This window comes from Fukomys damarensis, unplaced genomic scaffold (genome assembly GCF_012274545.1).
Source record: "Fukomys damarensis isolate Sample0158 unplaced genomic scaffold, DMR_v1.0_HiC HiC_scaffold_19, whole genome shotgun sequence".
NCBI classification, from domain to species: Eukaryota; Metazoa; Chordata; class Mammalia; order Rodentia; family Bathyergidae; genus Fukomys; species Fukomys damarensis.
The window spans coordinates 30,687,848-30,705,769 of NW_022900931.1; the positions used below are offsets into that span (position 1 = coordinate 30,687,848).

The window sequence follows — 17,922 nt, forward strand, 5'->3', positions numbered from 1 at the left end:
GCGGCGGGCCCGAGGTCGGGGGGGCGCGGGCCTCGGGAGCTACTTCTTCCCTAGGCGTCGAGAAGGTGTCGCCCGCGAGGCTTTTTGCGAGGAAGGACTTCGCTGGTTTGGGTCCAGATCCGTCCTTGTCGAAGTGCTGATACGACTTTTCCCAAACTAAAATGGCTTCAGAATTCCCATCCGTGCTTTGCTTGGCTCGCCTCCCTGCCCCTTTTCAGGCAGATTGGTTTCTTGGAATGGTTTTGGAAAAGTTTGTGCCTGTGCTCTACAGTTGTAGGTTTTCCCTTGAAATCCCTGCTCACCCCAAAACTGTTTTGTTTTGTTTTTTTTGCTTGTTTGTTGACGATTTGGATTGCTGCCCAAACTTGGGCATTGTAAAATTTATTTTAAATAAGTGATATACTTTCCTGGGGATGAAGAGCTCTATAAATGCGAATTATGTTCTTAAATCACAAATTTTGCAGGAGAAACTGACCCTAAAACGTGAGGTGTCTGTTAGTCTGTGCCCAGTAAATTATCGATCCTGGAGGTTTGTAAACCCTAGGAGCACATGTTGGTTTTTGCTTTCAGCCGGAAGTTCTAAAAATTTACGGAGTACCGAGTATCACAAGCTCTGGTGTTGGTGCGGGTTTAATTGGCTTTAGCTCTGCAGTGAAATGGTAGTGAGCAGCAGCATATTTTGTCAGTGCATTGGTTTGTTGGGCTGGATGTCTGCTTTCTAGGAAATTGCACTGCATTAAAACATCAGAGAACTTTTCAAGTGCTCTCTTCAAGTGTACAGCCCTTAGAGTGTGAAACAGCCATTCACGGTTTTCATGTTGTGCCCTTCGGCTCGGCCTCCTAAGAGTTTGGGCTTGTGTTCTGTCCTTCTGGCTCAGAGAGATTTTTTTTTTTTTTCTAAAATTAGGATTTAGCACAGAGGAATTTTATCAGATGTATTTGCATGCATGTCCTTTTCCTGCAATTTGTATTAGGCTTTTATTTTTCTGTGTGAGATAACAAAATACATCACTTCAGCCAAGAACTCCACTTACTAAACCACGAGTGCTTCCAGGGTGACTGAGGTGGCAGCAGAGCGGCACCTACCATATGGCACCTTGGAAGAGCCCTGGGTTCGACTCGCCAGGGGCCAGGACCCACCGCCCTCGGCGACCGAGCATGGCCGCGGGTGTTAGGTCTGTGCGAGGCACGTGTGATGGGGTGATCTCACCCTGGCTTGTGCATCACGGTGACCGACAGGGCATTGCGCTCCCAAGTGCTGTTTCTTAACAGTCTTGGTGACTTTCCCCTACCATGCGCCCGCTGACCCTTGGCAAACACTGGTCCGAATTCTCTTAACCGTGTCTTTGTGTTTTGGTGATGCCCAGGTGGATCCGAAGTAGAGAACCCAGCTGACTGTGAGAGAGGGAGGGGAGGGGCTGAATTGTGAGGCGTGTGGGCCCCAGAACCATGTCTACGCGGGAGTCCTTTAACCCGGAAAGCTATGAGTTGGACAAAAGCTTCCGGCTAACCAGATTCACTGAACTGAAGGGCACAGGCTGCAAAGTGCCCCAAGATGTCCTGCAGAAGCTGTTGGAGCCCTTACAGGAGAACCACTTCCAAGAAGATGAGCAGTTTCTGGGAGCCGTCATGCCAAGACTTGGTACGTGAACCGTTGTTTCCTTGGTCCGTTGCAGTCCAGTCAGGGAGTCTCAACCTAGATTTATCTCCTCCTGTGTCGCTTTTATTTTTAAAATTCCGTAGTAAGACTCAAGGAGCGATCCAGTGGTAATAACTGCATTGTAAGTAATAACTTGTTTATAGGAAGTACTTCAGAAGCATGGAGACACATACTCTACAATTTTTAAACAGGAATATGCAGCTGGCATCATTATAGTACAGTAAAAGTAAAAGCCTTTTTTTTAAACTCCATTTGAGCTTTCTGGTTAGCTGAGGATTAAGCAGAAATCCGGTTCTGCCTTTCCCAAGTGATCCCTGAAGTGCTGTGCCCTTCTCACCACCCTAGGGAACGTGGCCTCTAGTGTGTCTCGTGCAGTGCTGGAGTGGCCTGAGGGCCGCTTCAGCCTCAGGAGCAGAGGACCCTGGAGGAGTCTGCTTGGCCCCAGGTTTCCATCTGAGTTTCACTTCACTAAGCTCCTGCTGGTGTTAGTGGTTTCCCTTTTTTCCAAACACGAGCTCAGGCAGAACTGGGCCCTGGGATATTGGTCAGTGGTGCTTATGTGTACATTATTCAGTGTGTAATGCAAGGCCGTGATCACTTTGCCCTCTGGTGTTTGCACATGTTGTGGGATTGGATGGCCGTTCTGTAGTTACTGGGCGACTTGATCAGAGCATCGCCACTGAGCTAAATCTCTGGCCCAAAAGGCACCTGGTCCCATCCCCCTCAAAGAAAGTATGGTGTGGTTAACTACCCCCCACACCGGGGATCGAACTCAGGACCTTGCCCTTGCCAGGCAAGTGTGGCGCCACTGAGCTACGTCCCTGGCCCTTGGTCAGCTTTCTTAAACACGACTTTTGTTTCATTTATTTTTGCCCATTATTTTGTTGGAAAGTCCTGTCTTACCATATTGGTTCTGAGCCCGAGGCTTTCCTTCTGTCCCAGTACATGAAGCGGGGTTGTTCTGGTTGGGATGGAGGGAACTCCTCCTGCCTCACAGACACAAACACACGCACACGAAAGCACAGACACGCCCATGTGCACCGTGTCTGCAGGACTCTCAGGAGCTTGGTTTGAGAACAGTTCCTCTCCGCTAGCTGATGTCTAAGTTGTGGAGAAATATCAGTGGGAGCAAGTTGGATTTGATGTTGACGACGTCAAAAAATGAGACTGTACTGGGAGACCTCTTAGAAAGTGGCATTAGGAAAAAGAAGCCACTGAATTGTCAGAACAATAGGAAATGAAAACAAGGCAGTGGTTCCTATGACAGCTTCCTGGGTCGCTACTCCCTCTAGAAGCTCTCAGGCTCCATTCTGTGGGACAGACTTGAGCTTGGGACCTGGCACTCCTGTCTTCCTTTGCCCCTTCTGCTCTCCCACTGACAGCTTTTTGTTTCCTCAGTTCACATGTGTCGGACCTAGGAAGAAGGGCTGCTCTGGCCTTAACCTAGCAGTGGCAGAAGGACCCCTGCCTGGCAGCCAGGCACAGGCAGGGTAGAAGCAGATGGAATAGCACAGAGGCCATTTGCCTGCTCTCACTGGGCTTTGCAGTAAAGTAGCTGAAGCTCTAAGCTTTCCCAGAAAAACCACACCCCAGACTTGCACTCAGGCGACCCCTGGGGGCACGGAGACCCCAGGTGCCCAGCAGATGATGCCAGAGGCGGCCAGGCTGCTGGCCCTCCAGCCCTGCACCCATGTTCGTGCTCCTGGGCACGTGTCAGTAGCCTCCAGTGTTCTGTCTGTAAAGCTGGACACTGTATGTTCCGGGTATCTAAGGTGTGTGTCCATGTACATACGTTTATGCTTATCTGATTCTAGGCTTTTTTTCGAATTGAATATAGTCTGTTTCTTGAATCTTAATGTAGTAAATGAAGCATGAACCAGAACAGCTTTTGAAGACACATACCCTTGCTGCTGTGTCTTAACTAGAGAGAGGCAGGTACAGCTGTGCCTTAGGAACTGGAATGTCTGCTGCCTGCTCCTGGGGACCTTCCAGTGTGGATCACTGGGATCAGTAGTACCTGTGACAAGCTGGTGGTTTTTCTTGATGGAGGGTTTCAGTTGTGCTGAAAACCCAGAATTCCCTGTTGCCTGCTGGTAATTCTGACATAAAACTCTGATTGCTGTTTAAGACCCCTATAGCATTTTGATTTGTTCGCCCCTGCCCACTCCCTGGACTTTCCCTCCTCCAGTGTGAACCCTAGTTTTCAATGGCCGTGGCCCATCTCGGGTTTACCCTTCTCACTTAAAATTTGAGAGGTGATTTTTAAACCAGTGCTGATCAAAAGAACCATGTTTCAAGTCACATGACTTTAAATTGTTTTCCAGTAGTCATATTTAAAGAAAACAGAATCAGGTGAAATTGACTAATATATTTTATTTAACCCAATATATAAAAAATTCCTTTCCAACACACACGAAACATGGCTTTGATGTTGGCCCTCGGCGCTGTGTAAAGCCTGGTGCCTGTTGGTTCTGCGCAGGAGACACTCTTCTCTCCCAGTTCATAAGCAGTGCTGATTGGTTTGGGCTGGGAACCTACACACGTGTGCATTGTAATTGCGCTTTGCAGTGGGGCTCAGCTCATGGCAGCCGCACAGGGCAGTGCCGGCCTTACCTGTGGAGGCACCGTCCCCGTTGTGAAGGGCAGTGGCTGGGTGTAGGACTAAAGTTACAGAGCCAGTAGACCGTGCAATTTAGGAGAATCCCAATTAGAAGCATTTGAAGTATTTAGGATCTCTTCCCACGGTCCTGTAGTTTTAAGTAGAAACCCAAAAGAAAAGACAGGTCTCACTGTTTCCAGAATGGGTAGTATCAGCCGCAGAGTAGCCAGGTTTATGATTGTGACTGGGGAGACTGGAGCTGAAGTGTAGCTCTGGCCTGTGGGTACTTAAGTGTAAGGAGCACCGCTGGGTAGAACTCTAGGAGGCTGCCGTCGAGATAAGTTAACACACTTGTCCAACACAGGAAAACGGCGCGAGCCAAGCGTGTTCCACTGTCCCCAGTTTGTGAAACTGAATTCTGTCCTTAGCTGGATCTTCTGAACGTTTCTGCCTTGAGCCAGGCATGGTGCACATGCCTGTTCTCAGCCTCTGGAGGCTGAGGCAGAAGGGCGCCGTTTGAGCCCAGCCTGAGCAACTTAGTGATTTAGCAAGACCTTGTCAAAAATTTTTAAAAAGGCTGAGGGCGAAGCTTAGTGTGAGTCTCTGGGTTCAGTCTCCAGTTCAGTGGACCCTTGAGTTAACGACCGGCCTGACACACAAACAACTTGGATTATGACCAGAATTTTACTTTTAACTTAGGACCAAAGTCTTGAGTTATGACCCAGATGCTGGCCATTTGTGTTTCCAGAAGGTCTCAGATACAGATCAAACTTTTTTTTTTTTTTTGGTACCGGTGATAAAACTTGGGACCTTGTGCTTGAGAGGCAAGTGGCAGAACCACTAAGCTAAATCCCTGGCCCTCAGATCGAGCTTTTAAAGAGTTCTGGAAGGAACATGACAGCATCCTCTCCTGTGTGGGGTTAATGGATAGATCCTGGGCCAGTGTCTCTAAGGACACTGAGATCTGCCTGAAAGAAAGTATGGCCTAAAATTATACAGGAGAGACTTTGAAGGCAGTTGACCAGTTTGTATTACAACCAACCCTCAGGAACGAATTGAGTTTGTAAGTCAAGGGTCCACTGTAACACACCCCCCCAAGTTTTTGCAATGTTAGTTAAAAAAAAAATCAGCCTGTGTTTGCAGTCTGGCTTATTATTAAGCTTGATTTTCTTTTTGCACTAGTAACAGTGGAACAACACCAGGAAGTAAAGGGCCACAGTGACCAGCCACTGTTGGGGGCTGTTGCTGTTACAGTAGGAGCTGGTGGTTCCTGGCAGTTTTGCATCTACAAAATGTGAAAGGTCCTTAATCCTGAGTTTACAAGGTAGAGTCCACTTGCTTCCTTCTGAACTTCATCCTGATGTTTTCCTTTTCCCTGCCTTTGGCAGTTGCGCAGGGTAGCAGGGCATGTTCAGCTTACTTGGAAATGCCAGTTGGAATCTGTATTACTGATGATTTTCAAGGAAATAGTCTACTGTAGTTAGTCCTGACAACATCAAAACCATTGTTCAGAATGTTCAGAAAAAAGGGAATCCCTCACCCCCACCTCCGTCCTGGGGACTGAGCCCAGGCTTTCACTGAGCTGCATCCCTAGCCTGTGTCTACATGTGAGTGCGTGCATGCATGTGTGTTTTGAGACAGAATCTCACTGAGTTGCTCAGGTTGGGCATTAAACTCATGATTCTCCTGCCTCAATCTTCCAGAATGATGGCATTACAGGCATGTACCACCGCAGCTGAACTCAGGACCTTGCACTTGTGAGGCAGGCAGCGGCACTACTAAGCCAAATCCCCAGCCCAGCAATTTTTAATGAACAAATGATAAACTTAAAGCCAGACCCCACTTGTCCTTAATTTAGTGGAGTTTGTTTGTTTGTGCTTTGAGTCACGGCCTTGCCATACTGTTCAGGCTGGCCTTGAACTTACTGTGTAGCCCAGATTGGCCTCAACTCATGGTGATCCTCCTGCGTGGAGTGCTGGGATTGCAGGCATCAGCCACCATGTCCCGAATAACAGTTTGGCAAAGGTGATGTTTATGTTTTTCACTATGGGAATAACATCAGGTTTTAAGATTTCCCCTTAAAAAGTGCTTTAGGAATCTATAAAGCAAATGGATCACATGGGTGTAGGAATGTTCACACGCTTGATGGGAAGTTTTGAATTCCTGTTCTGGCTTTGCCCTTTTCATTTTTGACTAAAAATGTAAAAGTAACAGTAGCATGTTCTACATGTAAAATAGTGTATATTGGGAAAGTAGAGTAATATTTAAAGATGTGCTCAAGCTAACTAAACAACATGGGTTTTATTTATACCGTTCTCATCTTTAGATACATTCTGCATGGTACCAATCACATGATACAGTAAAACAAATAATGCAAAAAAATGTATCCAAGGCATCAAGGTTTAAGAATTGCACCATACTGAAGTCTAATGACTAACACATTTTTGTTCATATTTCGTATGTTACGCTAGTTATGCTTCACGTTTATTTCAGTTGTGCTTCTTGATAGGAAACACTTGGCTTCATTGGCAGTGTGGCGTTTCCATCAGTGACTTAGACAGAAGGGCTCCTATGCGGAATGTTGGTTTTATAAAGTAAGACAGCTTTCTTCTGTTATTTTTGGATGCTGATGGCTTCCATCTTCCCAGGCATTGGAATGGATACTTGCGTCATTCCTTTGAGGCACGGTGGTCTTTCCTTGGTTCAAACCACGGATTACATTTACCCTATTGTAGACGACCCTTACATGATGGTAAGTTGGACCCAATGTGTTTATAACTTGAACTGCTTGTACATTTGGTTTTGAGTTGTGGCGAGGGCTTGTATATGCCCATGGCTTTTGGTTTTTGTTTTTGCTGTATCCAGATGACACTATGCAGGTGCTCCCGTAGTCCCAGCAGCTTGATGTCCCACTGCGCACATCTGGCCTGAGAAGAGCAAGAGGAACAGGGACATCGCTCTGCTGCCTGTGTACCTGGGTGTCTACTTGTGTATGAGAAACCTGTTGCTTTAGGAGAGGGCTGTTGGACTGATGTTGTTTTCTGCTTTCTTTCCTTGTACCTTTCTTTAGTGTTTGTAAACTTGACCACTCCTACTTCAGGCTAGTGATCTTTCTACACTCTAATAGGAGCAATCCTAAGTGTTTCCTTTGGGGGGTAAGGAAGCTAGTGTCCCCTCACAAGAAGTCTACTTCTTGACCATCTACTCTGGCATATGTTAGAATACACTGGTCACTGGTCACCCGGCTGTCGCCACCAGGTGTGGCGTGTATCTGAGCACGGAGTTCCTAGCATTGTGTGCACCGCTTTGTGATTTATTTCCCATCTGGTCACCGCATGCTTCCAGCCTGCAGCCCTTGAATCTATCCCGCCTTTGGCCCTGCTTCCAGCCTGGTTGACAATAAGAGGAGTCAGTGAGGAGACGGAATATTCTGCTCCTTGTAGAATGCCGGAGATCTTTCCTTATGTGAGGACGAGGGACTGTGCTGCACACATAGGAAGGGACTTAGGCCACAGGGTTGCAGAAGTGGGGAGGTTAATTGAACAGGTTACTAGGAGCCAGGATTCCCTCTGTTCTTCCTCCAGAGCAGTGCTCTTGAGAGACAGGGCAGAGAGTGAGGCCCCAGTCCTTCCTCTTCCTGTTACCCTTGAGTGCATTTGACAGCACCCAGTAAATTTTTGCCACCCTGACCATTGCTTGGCATCTCCAAGTTGCATAGCACCTGTTAGCCTTGGAGATGCTGAAAATGGGTCTGGAGAAGGCTGTGGATCTACCAGGAATGCAGAAACATAAGACAAGCAGTTAAACAGCCACTGGAAATGATAGTGCTGCTTTGCAGTTTGATTAGCCTATGTCAAGAGAAAAACTTGTCTGGCCAGGGATTTAGCTCAGTGTTTCTGGTGCCTGCCTCGCAAGCTCAAGGGCTAGAGTTCGATCCCTGGCACCAAAAAAAGAAAATCCTGCCTATAAAAATATACAATGGAAAAAAGAGTAACGACAGTGACATCTTATTACATTTAAATAGTCTCCTGTGTGAGTCGGGTGTGGTGGCACATGCTATAATCCCAGCACTTGGGAGGCTGAGGCAGGAGGATTGCCACAAGTTCAAGGCTAGCCTGGGCTACATAGTGAGTTCAGGGCTAGCCTGAACTGCAGAGGCAGACCCTGCCTCAAAAAGCAGAAACAAAAAAGTTGCCTGTGACAAAAAATGTTTAATGCTGCATTTCTATTGAATGCTATTTTAAGTTCTGTTGAATACTGTTCTTTTTTCCTCAGGTATTTAAAATCATTTTTTATATTTTAATTTTTGATTAGTCCTTGTTTGTAGTGAATGACGTTTGTCCTCCTGTCCAGCTGGTCCATGTACACAACACTTCTAAAGTCCTGTCTCCATCCCTTCCCTCCCTCCCTCCATCGCTTGACCCATTTCCCGATTGAGAGGATCTTTCTTAAGTAATATTTGAGTTTTAAGTTTAAAATTATGTAATTGACTAGAAAATATGTCTTCTTCTTTGGAAAAATCTGACTTTATGCCTATATATTTCTTACTTTTTTTCTAAACAAGATGAGTTTCCTATTTCATGATAGCCTTGAAAAGGAGCTGGAAAACACTCTTGCCATAACCAATAAAGTCGGCATTTTTGTCGATTGTTGAGGATCGGCGGCTGTTTCCAGTTTTGCTTTAGACATACTGTGTCACACTCACAGCAGTTCCAACCTGGCTTCACTTCTTGACACCTGCCCCCACCTCCCCCATACACATCAGGCTTGTAGTACTGAAACGGGAAAGGAGACCCTGTGAACTCTTGTTCCGTTTGAGAAGGATGTGGTGACAGGAGCGTCTGGGATAGCGAACGGCCTGCCGCTGCCCTTCCTGGAAAGCCCCTGTTTCCCTGGAGGCTTCTTGCAGGCTCGGTCTTTGTCCCAGGTCTGCCTTTCTCACATCCCCCTCTCCGCAGGGCCGGATAGCGTGTGCCAACGTCCTCAGTGACCTGTATGCAATGGGCGTCACGGAGTGTGACAATATGCTGATGCTCCTTGGAGTCAGTAACAAGATGACCGACAGGGTAAGCGGGGGTCCCCGACTGTCACCCTTGACTTGTTTCCTCCGGAGGGTGAGGAGCCCAGGCCACGTGGCTGCCCGCACCCCTTCTGGCTGTCCACTCATGGCGGCTGTCATTAAAATGAGAACATCTGGCCTGCTCATCTGTTTCATCCACTGCTCCCTGCTTCTCTTCTAGGTAGGCCAAAACCTACAAGTAGATACCGTGTGTGTTTCAGTAACGTGTACTTACTAGGACCAGAGCGAGATATGGAAGCATAACGTGTAATAATGTCCACAGTAATAGTGCCAGGCCTGTCGGTCGGGTCTGGGGGTGCGGTACTCCTGTGATGTTGCCTGGCAGGCAACCTGCTGGGACTAGGAACGAATTCCTACTTAGCTTATATAGGACAGGTTTGGTACTTGTTTTTGTTCCCTGTCTGTCTCCAGCTTACAGAAATCAGTTTTCAGTAGGCCTTCTGCCCTAGCATGTGAGCTTTGATCAGTACGTTTCCGTCATAGGCATCCGTAGTCTTCACACTTCTCCGTCAAGTGTGAGCCTCCCTGAAGCGGGTGCCCCTGCGTTGTTTGTTAGGTGCTCTTGGTATTCTTGTGGCAGGAAACAGCTGGCTTCTAATGGTGTCAGACCCAGGGCTGGGCCTGTGTACCAAGTCATGTGTGGTCTGTGCTTCTCTCCTGTCTGGACGTGGAACACCTTGGAGCATTTGATGAGTGGCCACAGTGTGCTGTACTGCATGGCTTTTGCTTCCTCTAGGATTTTAGATCATTTTTGTGACTACTAATGTAGAACTCTGTTTTCAGGGCTTTAAACAGAATGATTTGACTTCTCATTGTGTCCTTTTAAATTCTAGGAAAGGGATAAAGTGATGCCCCTGATTATACAGGGTTTTAAAGATGCAGCAGAGGAAGCAGGAACATCTGTAACAGGTGGCCAAACCGTGTTAAACCCCTGGATTGTCCTGGGTGGAGTCGCCACAACTGTCTGCCAACCCAACGAATTTATCATGTAAGTAGGTTTGTTCGTGTCACCGGATGTGTTTCTCTTTTGCATTTCTTCCTTTAAAAAGATGCACATTGAAGCTGGGCATTCACACACCAGCGGTTCACCTGTTCAGTGTGTGACTCCATGGGCTTTGGCACATTCACAGTAAACTGTCACCATAGCTGATGTTAGAACATTTAGAGCTTTAGCGTTCATTCACTTCTTGGTGTGTATCATTTACTTTGATCCTGATCTTCACAGTGTGTAGATTTTTAAAATTAATGTATAATTTGCAACAAAATACCACGTAACACATAATCCAGCATTTTAAATAACCGGTTCCTTGATTTTGTGTGTGCACCCTCACTTTCCAATCCCGGAGTGTTTCCATCACCTCAGAAGAACTGTGTGCTTTGCCACCCTTTCCGGTCCCTCCTGCCCGCGTTCTCTGGTAGCCACTACGCTCCTTTTTGTCTGTCGGGATTTATCTATTCCTGATGCTGTATGTACTACATGTCAGTTTCTCTCTGGCTTTTTCACACAGCATGTTCTCAGGTGGTGCAGGTATCAATCGGCACTGCCTTCTTGTTCACTGCTGAATAATCCACGTGGGGCTATGTGGTGTTTTCTCTGTCCATTCATCGGGTGGTTAAAATCATTGGACCTTGGCTTGTGCTTTCCTCTGGATCAGTGATGGCGCCTCGGAGCTCTCCACGATGACAAATGGCTGGCTGCAGCACACGTGCATGTTTGCCGCCACTACCCTAGACAGTGCTGCCGTGGGTGCTCGGGGCGCTTTGTTTGGTCTCTACATCCTGTCCAGAGTTGTTACGTTGTGAAGTTTTGCTTACAGTGTCCTGATGAGTGGGTGTAAAACAGTACCTGTTGTGCTTTTGCTTTGTGTTTCCCAGGTGACTGATGATGTTGAGCAGCTGCCTTTCTATGGGTTTGGCCATTTCTCGGTCGCAGCTCAACACAAGCTGTCGCTTGGCATGTTTATGTCTGAAGGGCGGCCCCTCTGTCCTGTTTCAAAGCAGAGCTCCACTTGTCTCGTATTAGGTTCACGTGGGGAGAACTCTGGAGGGACGGAGGGTCTGCAGGCCTGGAGCTGTCCCTTCTCTGCCCAGCCACTCTGTTGCTGAGTGTATAGTATGTGCCCCTATCCGGTGGGTGATCGCACAGAAGTGTCTGTCGTTCTCCACATCAGTCTGCTGACAGAATCTCTGCGTGCGCTCTGGACTGCACGGTGTCTGCAGCTTGCCCTGTGTGCACCTCCACCTGTGTGTGCTTTGCAGCCCAGTGGGCACAGTGGGTGGCAGATGTCTTGGTGTTTGCCCATCTGCTTGGTGATTTTAACCGTATTCTTATGAGCAGAGGTGAACATACATCCATGTTTTAACTGGTGGAACCTCCTATTAGGCCTGGTGTCAGTGCTTTCCTGGAAAGGATCCTGCATTTTTCTTACATTCAGATTTTATTTTCTCAATAGACAGTATCTGGGTAGTTCCTCATCACTTAGATTCTGAAGTGTATCTGGACTCATCCACTCCATCTTTCTATTAGAAAAAGAACTGAGTATACTGGGCGTGGTAGAACACAACTGTAATCCCAGTTCTTGGGAGGCTGAGGCAGGAGGATTATCATAAGTTCTGGGCCAGGCTGGACTACACAGTGTGACCTTCTGTCAACAGGCAAAACAAAAAAGTGGGGTGGTGGCAAGACAGGTTTCAATGGAGTGTCTTGCCAACAACGTGCACATTCAGTGAATGGGCCTGTGTATATACACATGGTTACATCCCATCAAGTTTTGCCCATAAACTTAAAAATAACCCCACAGCTTTATCACATGTAATATAAACTCAGGGGTTGCACATAACCAGTGAAGTGGAAGAACCTACCAGCTTTCTGGTTGTCTGAGGCACAGTGGAAATGCATTTCTCTCTAAAGATTCAGTTTTGGGGACGTGAGTGCCCTGTGTAGTGTCACAGAGTCACTGTGTTCAAAGCTGATGGGGTACAGATGTTGCCGGTGCCTCAGCTCGCTGAGCGAGTTAGCCCAGCATCAGGATGGGAGTGCGGTTGCTGGGCTGGGATGGCCCTGAGAAAGCCATGGTGGGCCCCAACCTGGCTGTGATGACGCGAGTGTGGTAGCCCCTTTCTGTGTGGGAATCGTTACGGGGGTCCTTGTTACTACTTGTTACTACTTACTTTCTGTCTTTAAGACAAGGTCCATTCTGGGAGTCCGGGTACTTACTACTGGTCAGGGAGGGTGTGCGAACCTAGGTGTAGAAATTTCCAAAACACTAGACTCCATTTCTAGCCACATCCCAAATCTAGAAAATCTCACCTAAATCTCTGCTACTGAAGTGACCATAGTCAAGCACTCTGAAAAGTCTTGTCTCCAGTGATCTGAACTCCGGCAGGACTGTGAATTATGAAGGGAAAGCAGTCTAGTGAAACCTCTGAGGACTAAATGATTGGCTACTGTGTACAGTTTTTGCTCTGTTGCTAATTGAGCCATACCCTCAGCCTGTGGGTGCTTTCTTTTTCCTTTTAGTATTTTGTTCCACCTGTGCTCAGAAGCAGAGAGTGAAGCTCTGTCCAGTACGTGGTGGTAGTTGGCTGTGCTGCGGGATTTTCCTCCTGTTTAACACCACTGTTCACCTCCTTGGCGAGTTTGACTAGAACATGCCCTCTTCCCTTTCTCCAGGCCAGACAACGCAGTCCCGGGAGACGTGCTTGTGCTGACAAAGCCCCTGGGGACGCAGGTGGCTGTGGCGGTGCACCAGTGGCTGGATATTGTGAGTGAACCACTGTGGCTGTGACAGGAGGAGTGGTGGGCACAGAAAGTTCTCAGAGCTGCATGGTCCTTGTCAGAGGGTTGAGAAAAGGAGAACCTTTAGTGTCGGTGCTGGGGAGTTTAATCAGCATGTCCATAAGGAAGTCCTAGGCGCTGTCCTCAGTATTGGATGCCTGAAGTAGAAAACCCCAGCTTGGACTTAGAGATTTTCCATAAGGAATTTGGGGCACATAGCTTCATCTGTTTGTTTTGTCGAGCTGAGGTAGCTTCGTCTTTCTGTCTGAGACAGCACCACAGGGTGACAGCATGGACAGGAATCGATGCAGGTGTTTAGGGTATAAAGGAGGGTCGAATATTACCAGGGTGTTTCATGATGGAGAGAGCAGTAATTTTGTCTTCTTAAACTAGCGAGTAACTATGGTTTTAATAGCCCATTCTCTCCAGGAGACAGTGTCTAGAACAGAAGGGTATTTCTCTAAGCATTTTCTCACTGAGCTGTAATCATTCTTAAGGTGTTTTTCGCTATCACAACTCACAAAGTGATAAGATCATGGTGTGTTGAATTTCTAAAACTACGACCGGCAGCTGCTAATCCGGAGAAGCAGTTATGCCATTCACCAACCAGGTGTACCTTAAGTGAGGTGGGAGAGTCAGAACTCTGAGGCTGCCACGTTCCTTCGTTGTTTCCTCCTTACTGTGCGATAGACCAGGTGCGGAGCCCAGAGTGCCGTGCAGTACAGCAGCGAGGCCGCACAGCCTAGGCAGAGGGGTGGCGGGGGAGAGGTGGGCGGGGAGCGTCTGTCTCCGCCTTGGCCGCACAGCACCTCTGCTGTGTTGTAAACCAGTTTTTAAAAATTTCTCAGATTTGAAAAGGCAAGTTCCAAAGACTGGGATAGCACAGTATGCCTTTTTATAAAGGTCAGAGAAGAGAGAATATTATTATTGTTTTAAGTGGGAAACGTGTAGAACTGAGAATAGTGTTCCTCTGCAAGGAGCAGGAGTGATGGAACGAAGGGGCAGAAGCTGTTCGTGATGTCCAGTTAGTGACTGCACTGCGTGCGGGTTGGTTGGATAGCAGGGGTGCGTGCGTGCGTGCGTGTGTGTGTGTGTGTGTGTGTGTTTCTGGGGACCAAACTCAGGGCAAATGCTTTACAACGGAGCTGCATCCCCTTGGGTACCCTTTATGTCACTGAAAAAACAGGTGGCTGGACACACGCATGAGGGCAGTGGGCTTGTGTGCCAGGAGCCCAGCATTTTGATGCCTGATTACTCTCTGAGGATCAGACTGCGGGAGACAGATGTCTTTTTATGATGTCCTTTTCGGTCACCGAATGTTGTCCTCACCACACACACAATTGAAATTGTTTTTATATCCCTGTGTTCATCAGATAATTTCATTCCAGCATTCAGTTAAAGTCAGTAAAACGCGTGTCCTGTGAAAAAGAGAAGCCAGCTTAGTTGGGGACAAGCGGGATATGATGGGCACCTGCCAGAGGGAGCAGGCTGTGCCCACTGTCGCCTGTGCTGTCTGCTGGCCCTGCAGAGCACTGCAACCTGGTGATGGAAATGTGGGTTTGATGGACACTTAGTAATTACAGGAAGAGCTAGAATGTTTGATTTATGTACAAAGTTAGATGCGCTCATCTCCCCAGGAGGGCAGAACAGAGCACTGGGAAAGCTTGTGTATGATCTGGGGTTTGATTCCCCTGCAAAGAGAAAATCCCCAGAAAATAACTAAGAAAAACGATGTTGTCTTTGTCGGTGAGAAGTAAAGATTAACCACATTTTCCCTCTCTCCCCACTGGTGTTCCTATTATTAGCCTGAGAAATGGAATAAAATTAAGCTAGTGGTCACCCAGGAAGACGTGGAGTTGGCCTACCAGGAAGCCATGATGAACATGGCCCGGCTCAACAGAACAGGTAGGGCTGAGCCAGCCGAAGCCTTGGCCTCGCTGGCACACCATCTTTTCGCCCATACTTCTTTAAGCATGCAAAAATTGGTGCCCAGCTGGGAGGCAGGCCCTGGGTGGGAGTTGGTTGTAGCTGCAGACCGTCTTCTGCTGCTGCTTGGTCTGGCTTCCGAGGGAGTCCAGACACAGACACTCTTCTGTATACGACGATGTCACTGAGAATTGTTCAGCCTTATGGTGGTGGGAAAGCGGTACAGACTTGACAGAAACCGTGCGAGGTTTTGAGTATTCTTTCCCTGGCTAGTGATGTGCAGTGCCTCACTCTGTCCTCCTCACCTGTGGTCCTGGGCGGTGGCCTGAGTACAGCTCCTCCTCCCCACGTGGCCACGAGGTGACAGTTGTGTGTTGCTGAGCTGTGTGAGATACTTGTTAGGTTAGGTGTGTAAGACGCATTGGTGGCCTGACTCTGTCATAGGTTGAGAATCTTAACCTCATCAGAGGTTCTCAGCAGTGTGAAATGCGACTTGTATTAGAAGCAAGCTTGCCAAGGGCATCACATGGACTAAGGGTTGTATTTTATTTGAAGTAGTCTGTGTTTGTAGTGCGTTTACATGCCTGTGGAGTTGGTAAGGTACCTAGCGCATCTTAATTTTACCCTTCCCTCCTTCCATCTCGTGATCCCCTCCCTTCCTCAGAGAAAGACCTGCCTCCCTGCTTGGTATTTTCTTTTATTTTACTCTTTATTTATATTTGGGATTCTCACGTAAGAGAAACCATGTGATATTTAAACTTGTGTGTCTGATTTATTTCACTTAACATTATGGTCTCAAGATGCATCCATTTTCCTACAGATGACTAAAGTTTATCCCTCTTTATGGCAGAGTAGTATTCCCTTGTGTATAAATGCCACACTTTTTCCCATTTATCTGCTGGTGGACATATAGGCCTCTTCCAAGAGTTACCATTGTGAATTATGCTTCTATAAACATGGGTATATGTTTATCACTGAATATGATATCTTGGGGGAAAGCTGGATCAGATGGAATTTCTAGTTGTTTTGTGTGAGGACTCTCCATGCTAATTTCCTAGTGGTTGTACTGGTTTACACTCCCACCAACAGTGTAGAAGGGCTGCTTTTCCCCACAGCTTCATTGCATGTTATTGATTTATTGATGTTGGCCATTCTTCTGGGGTAAGTTGAACCATTTTATACTCACGTTTTATGGTTTATAAATAAGCAGGAAGGGCTTTTCATAGGACTTTGTAAACCCTAACTCTGATAATGTCAGGGAGCGGTTTCTAGAAAGTATTTGTGTGGATTGCTGTGTGATGCTTTGGAAGCAAACCAACATTTAGAATGGAAATTTAGACAATTTTTATGCTGATAATACCAGTTTTCTTTCTTGTCATTAATTACACGTTATATTTATGGATTTCCTGTTTTGGAATTTGGAGATACTTGAAGATAAAGTACAACTTAAACATTAAACGTCCTAGGGCCAGGCACAGTGACACACACACCTGTAGTCCAGCTATAGCTCAGGCGGAAGGTCGCTTGAGCCTGGAGTTAGTGGCCAACCTGAGGGACATTGCGAGCCCTCTTCTAGTGAACGTAAGTTTTATTATGTGACCTAGTAAGTGTAATTTTTAATATTCTACCAGAGAGATGTACTGTATTTCACTTTGAAGTAAAAACTTGTGTATTTGTTTGTCAAAAACATGTTGTAGATCAGTGGAACAGAGTAGAAAACCCAGAAATAGACCCACACAGCTGTGTACAGAGGACAGAGGCCTGCGGTGGGGAAAGACAAGTGGGCGTCCACACCCGGCTTGAGTCTAGATACAGATTTGACGTGTCCCGTCAGAATTCGCCGAGTGGGTGTGGACCTGGACGGAATGAGACCCCCCAGAGAGGCTGTGTGCCTGTGGCTGCACTGTGAGGGAGAGGGGCAGGCTGGACTCCACCGCACTACACTGCCGTGCGAAAGGTGCTGCTGTGAGAGGGGAGGTGTGAGACAGGCCAGGGCCGGGAGAAATCTTTGCAGAACACACGCTTGATGAAGGTTGGGTAGCCAGAAAATATGAAGAACTCTTAAAACTCAATTTTACAAAAATCCAATTTTTAAAGGGCCAGAGGCCTAAATAGACAATCACCAGTGAAGAAACCCAAATGGCAGAGAAGTATGAAAAGATTCTCCGCAGCACGTGACAGTAGGGAACTGTAAACTCCGCCGGGTTCCGTGGCAGAGCGCACAGATCGCTGCTGGCACTGCCTGTCCGCCAGGGCGTGGTGCAGCCAGGGACTCATGCATTGCTGGTGGCAGTGCAGAATGTTACGGCCACTGCCAGCAGAGCGGGGCCCTGCATTATAACATAGAAGTACATTACAACTGTGTGGTCCAGCGGTGGTGCTCTTTAACCAAAGGGGCTGAGAACTTAGGTGGACACAAGTTTGTAGCACCTTTTTTCATAGTTGCCAAAACTTGGAAGCAGCCTGGATATCCTTCAGTAGGTGAGCAGAAAAGTAAGACGGAGGAATATTACTGAGCAGTAGGAAAAAATGGGCTGTTACCTGTGAAAAGACATGGCGGATCCTTACGTACATATTGTTAGGTAGAAGATGCCCGTCTAAAAAGGCCGCACACTGTTTGATTCCTACTGTGGCATTCCAGAAAAGGCACAGCTCTTAAGATGGGGAAAAGATCAAGCTGGGTACGGTGCCTCATGCCTATAATAGTTGTCTGGAAGCTGAGGCAGGATGATCTTAAGTTCAAAGCCAGCCTGGACAACTTAATGTCTTAGTGAGGCCCTGTTGCAAAAATAAAAAGGGCTGGGGATATCACTCAGTGTGAAGGCTGTGTGGCTTCCATTCCCAGCCCCCCCCCCCATCAGCGGGGGCCAAGGCTCAGG

General features: G+C 47.4%; 1 protein-coding gene across 3 annotated transcripts in view; it reads left to right on the forward strand.

Annotated features, from left to right (window-relative positions):
- Positions 1-10: 10 nt before the first annotated feature.
- Positions 11-17,922, forward strand: part of Sephs1 (selenophosphate synthetase 1) — a 24,281-nt gene continuing 6,369 nt past the window's right edge. For 2 of the 3 annotated variants that reach the window (XR_783853.3, XM_010642010.3), the window contains exons 1-6: positions 11-1,642; positions 6,908-7,011; positions 9,218-9,325; positions 10,173-10,327; positions 13,013-13,103; positions 14,923-15,022. Coding sequence is in view for 2 of the 3 variants with exons in the window: in XM_010642010.3 (XP_010640312.1) it covers positions 1,450-1,642; positions 6,908-7,011; positions 9,218-9,325; positions 10,173-10,327; positions 13,013-13,103; positions 14,923-15,022 (751 nt within the window). In the remaining variant the exon portion in view is untranslated. The remainder of the gene's footprint in view (positions 1,643-6,907; positions 7,012-9,217; positions 9,326-10,172; positions 10,328-13,012; positions 13,104-14,922; positions 15,023-17,922) is intronic. The other variant, XM_010642011.3, reaches the window with a different exon arrangement.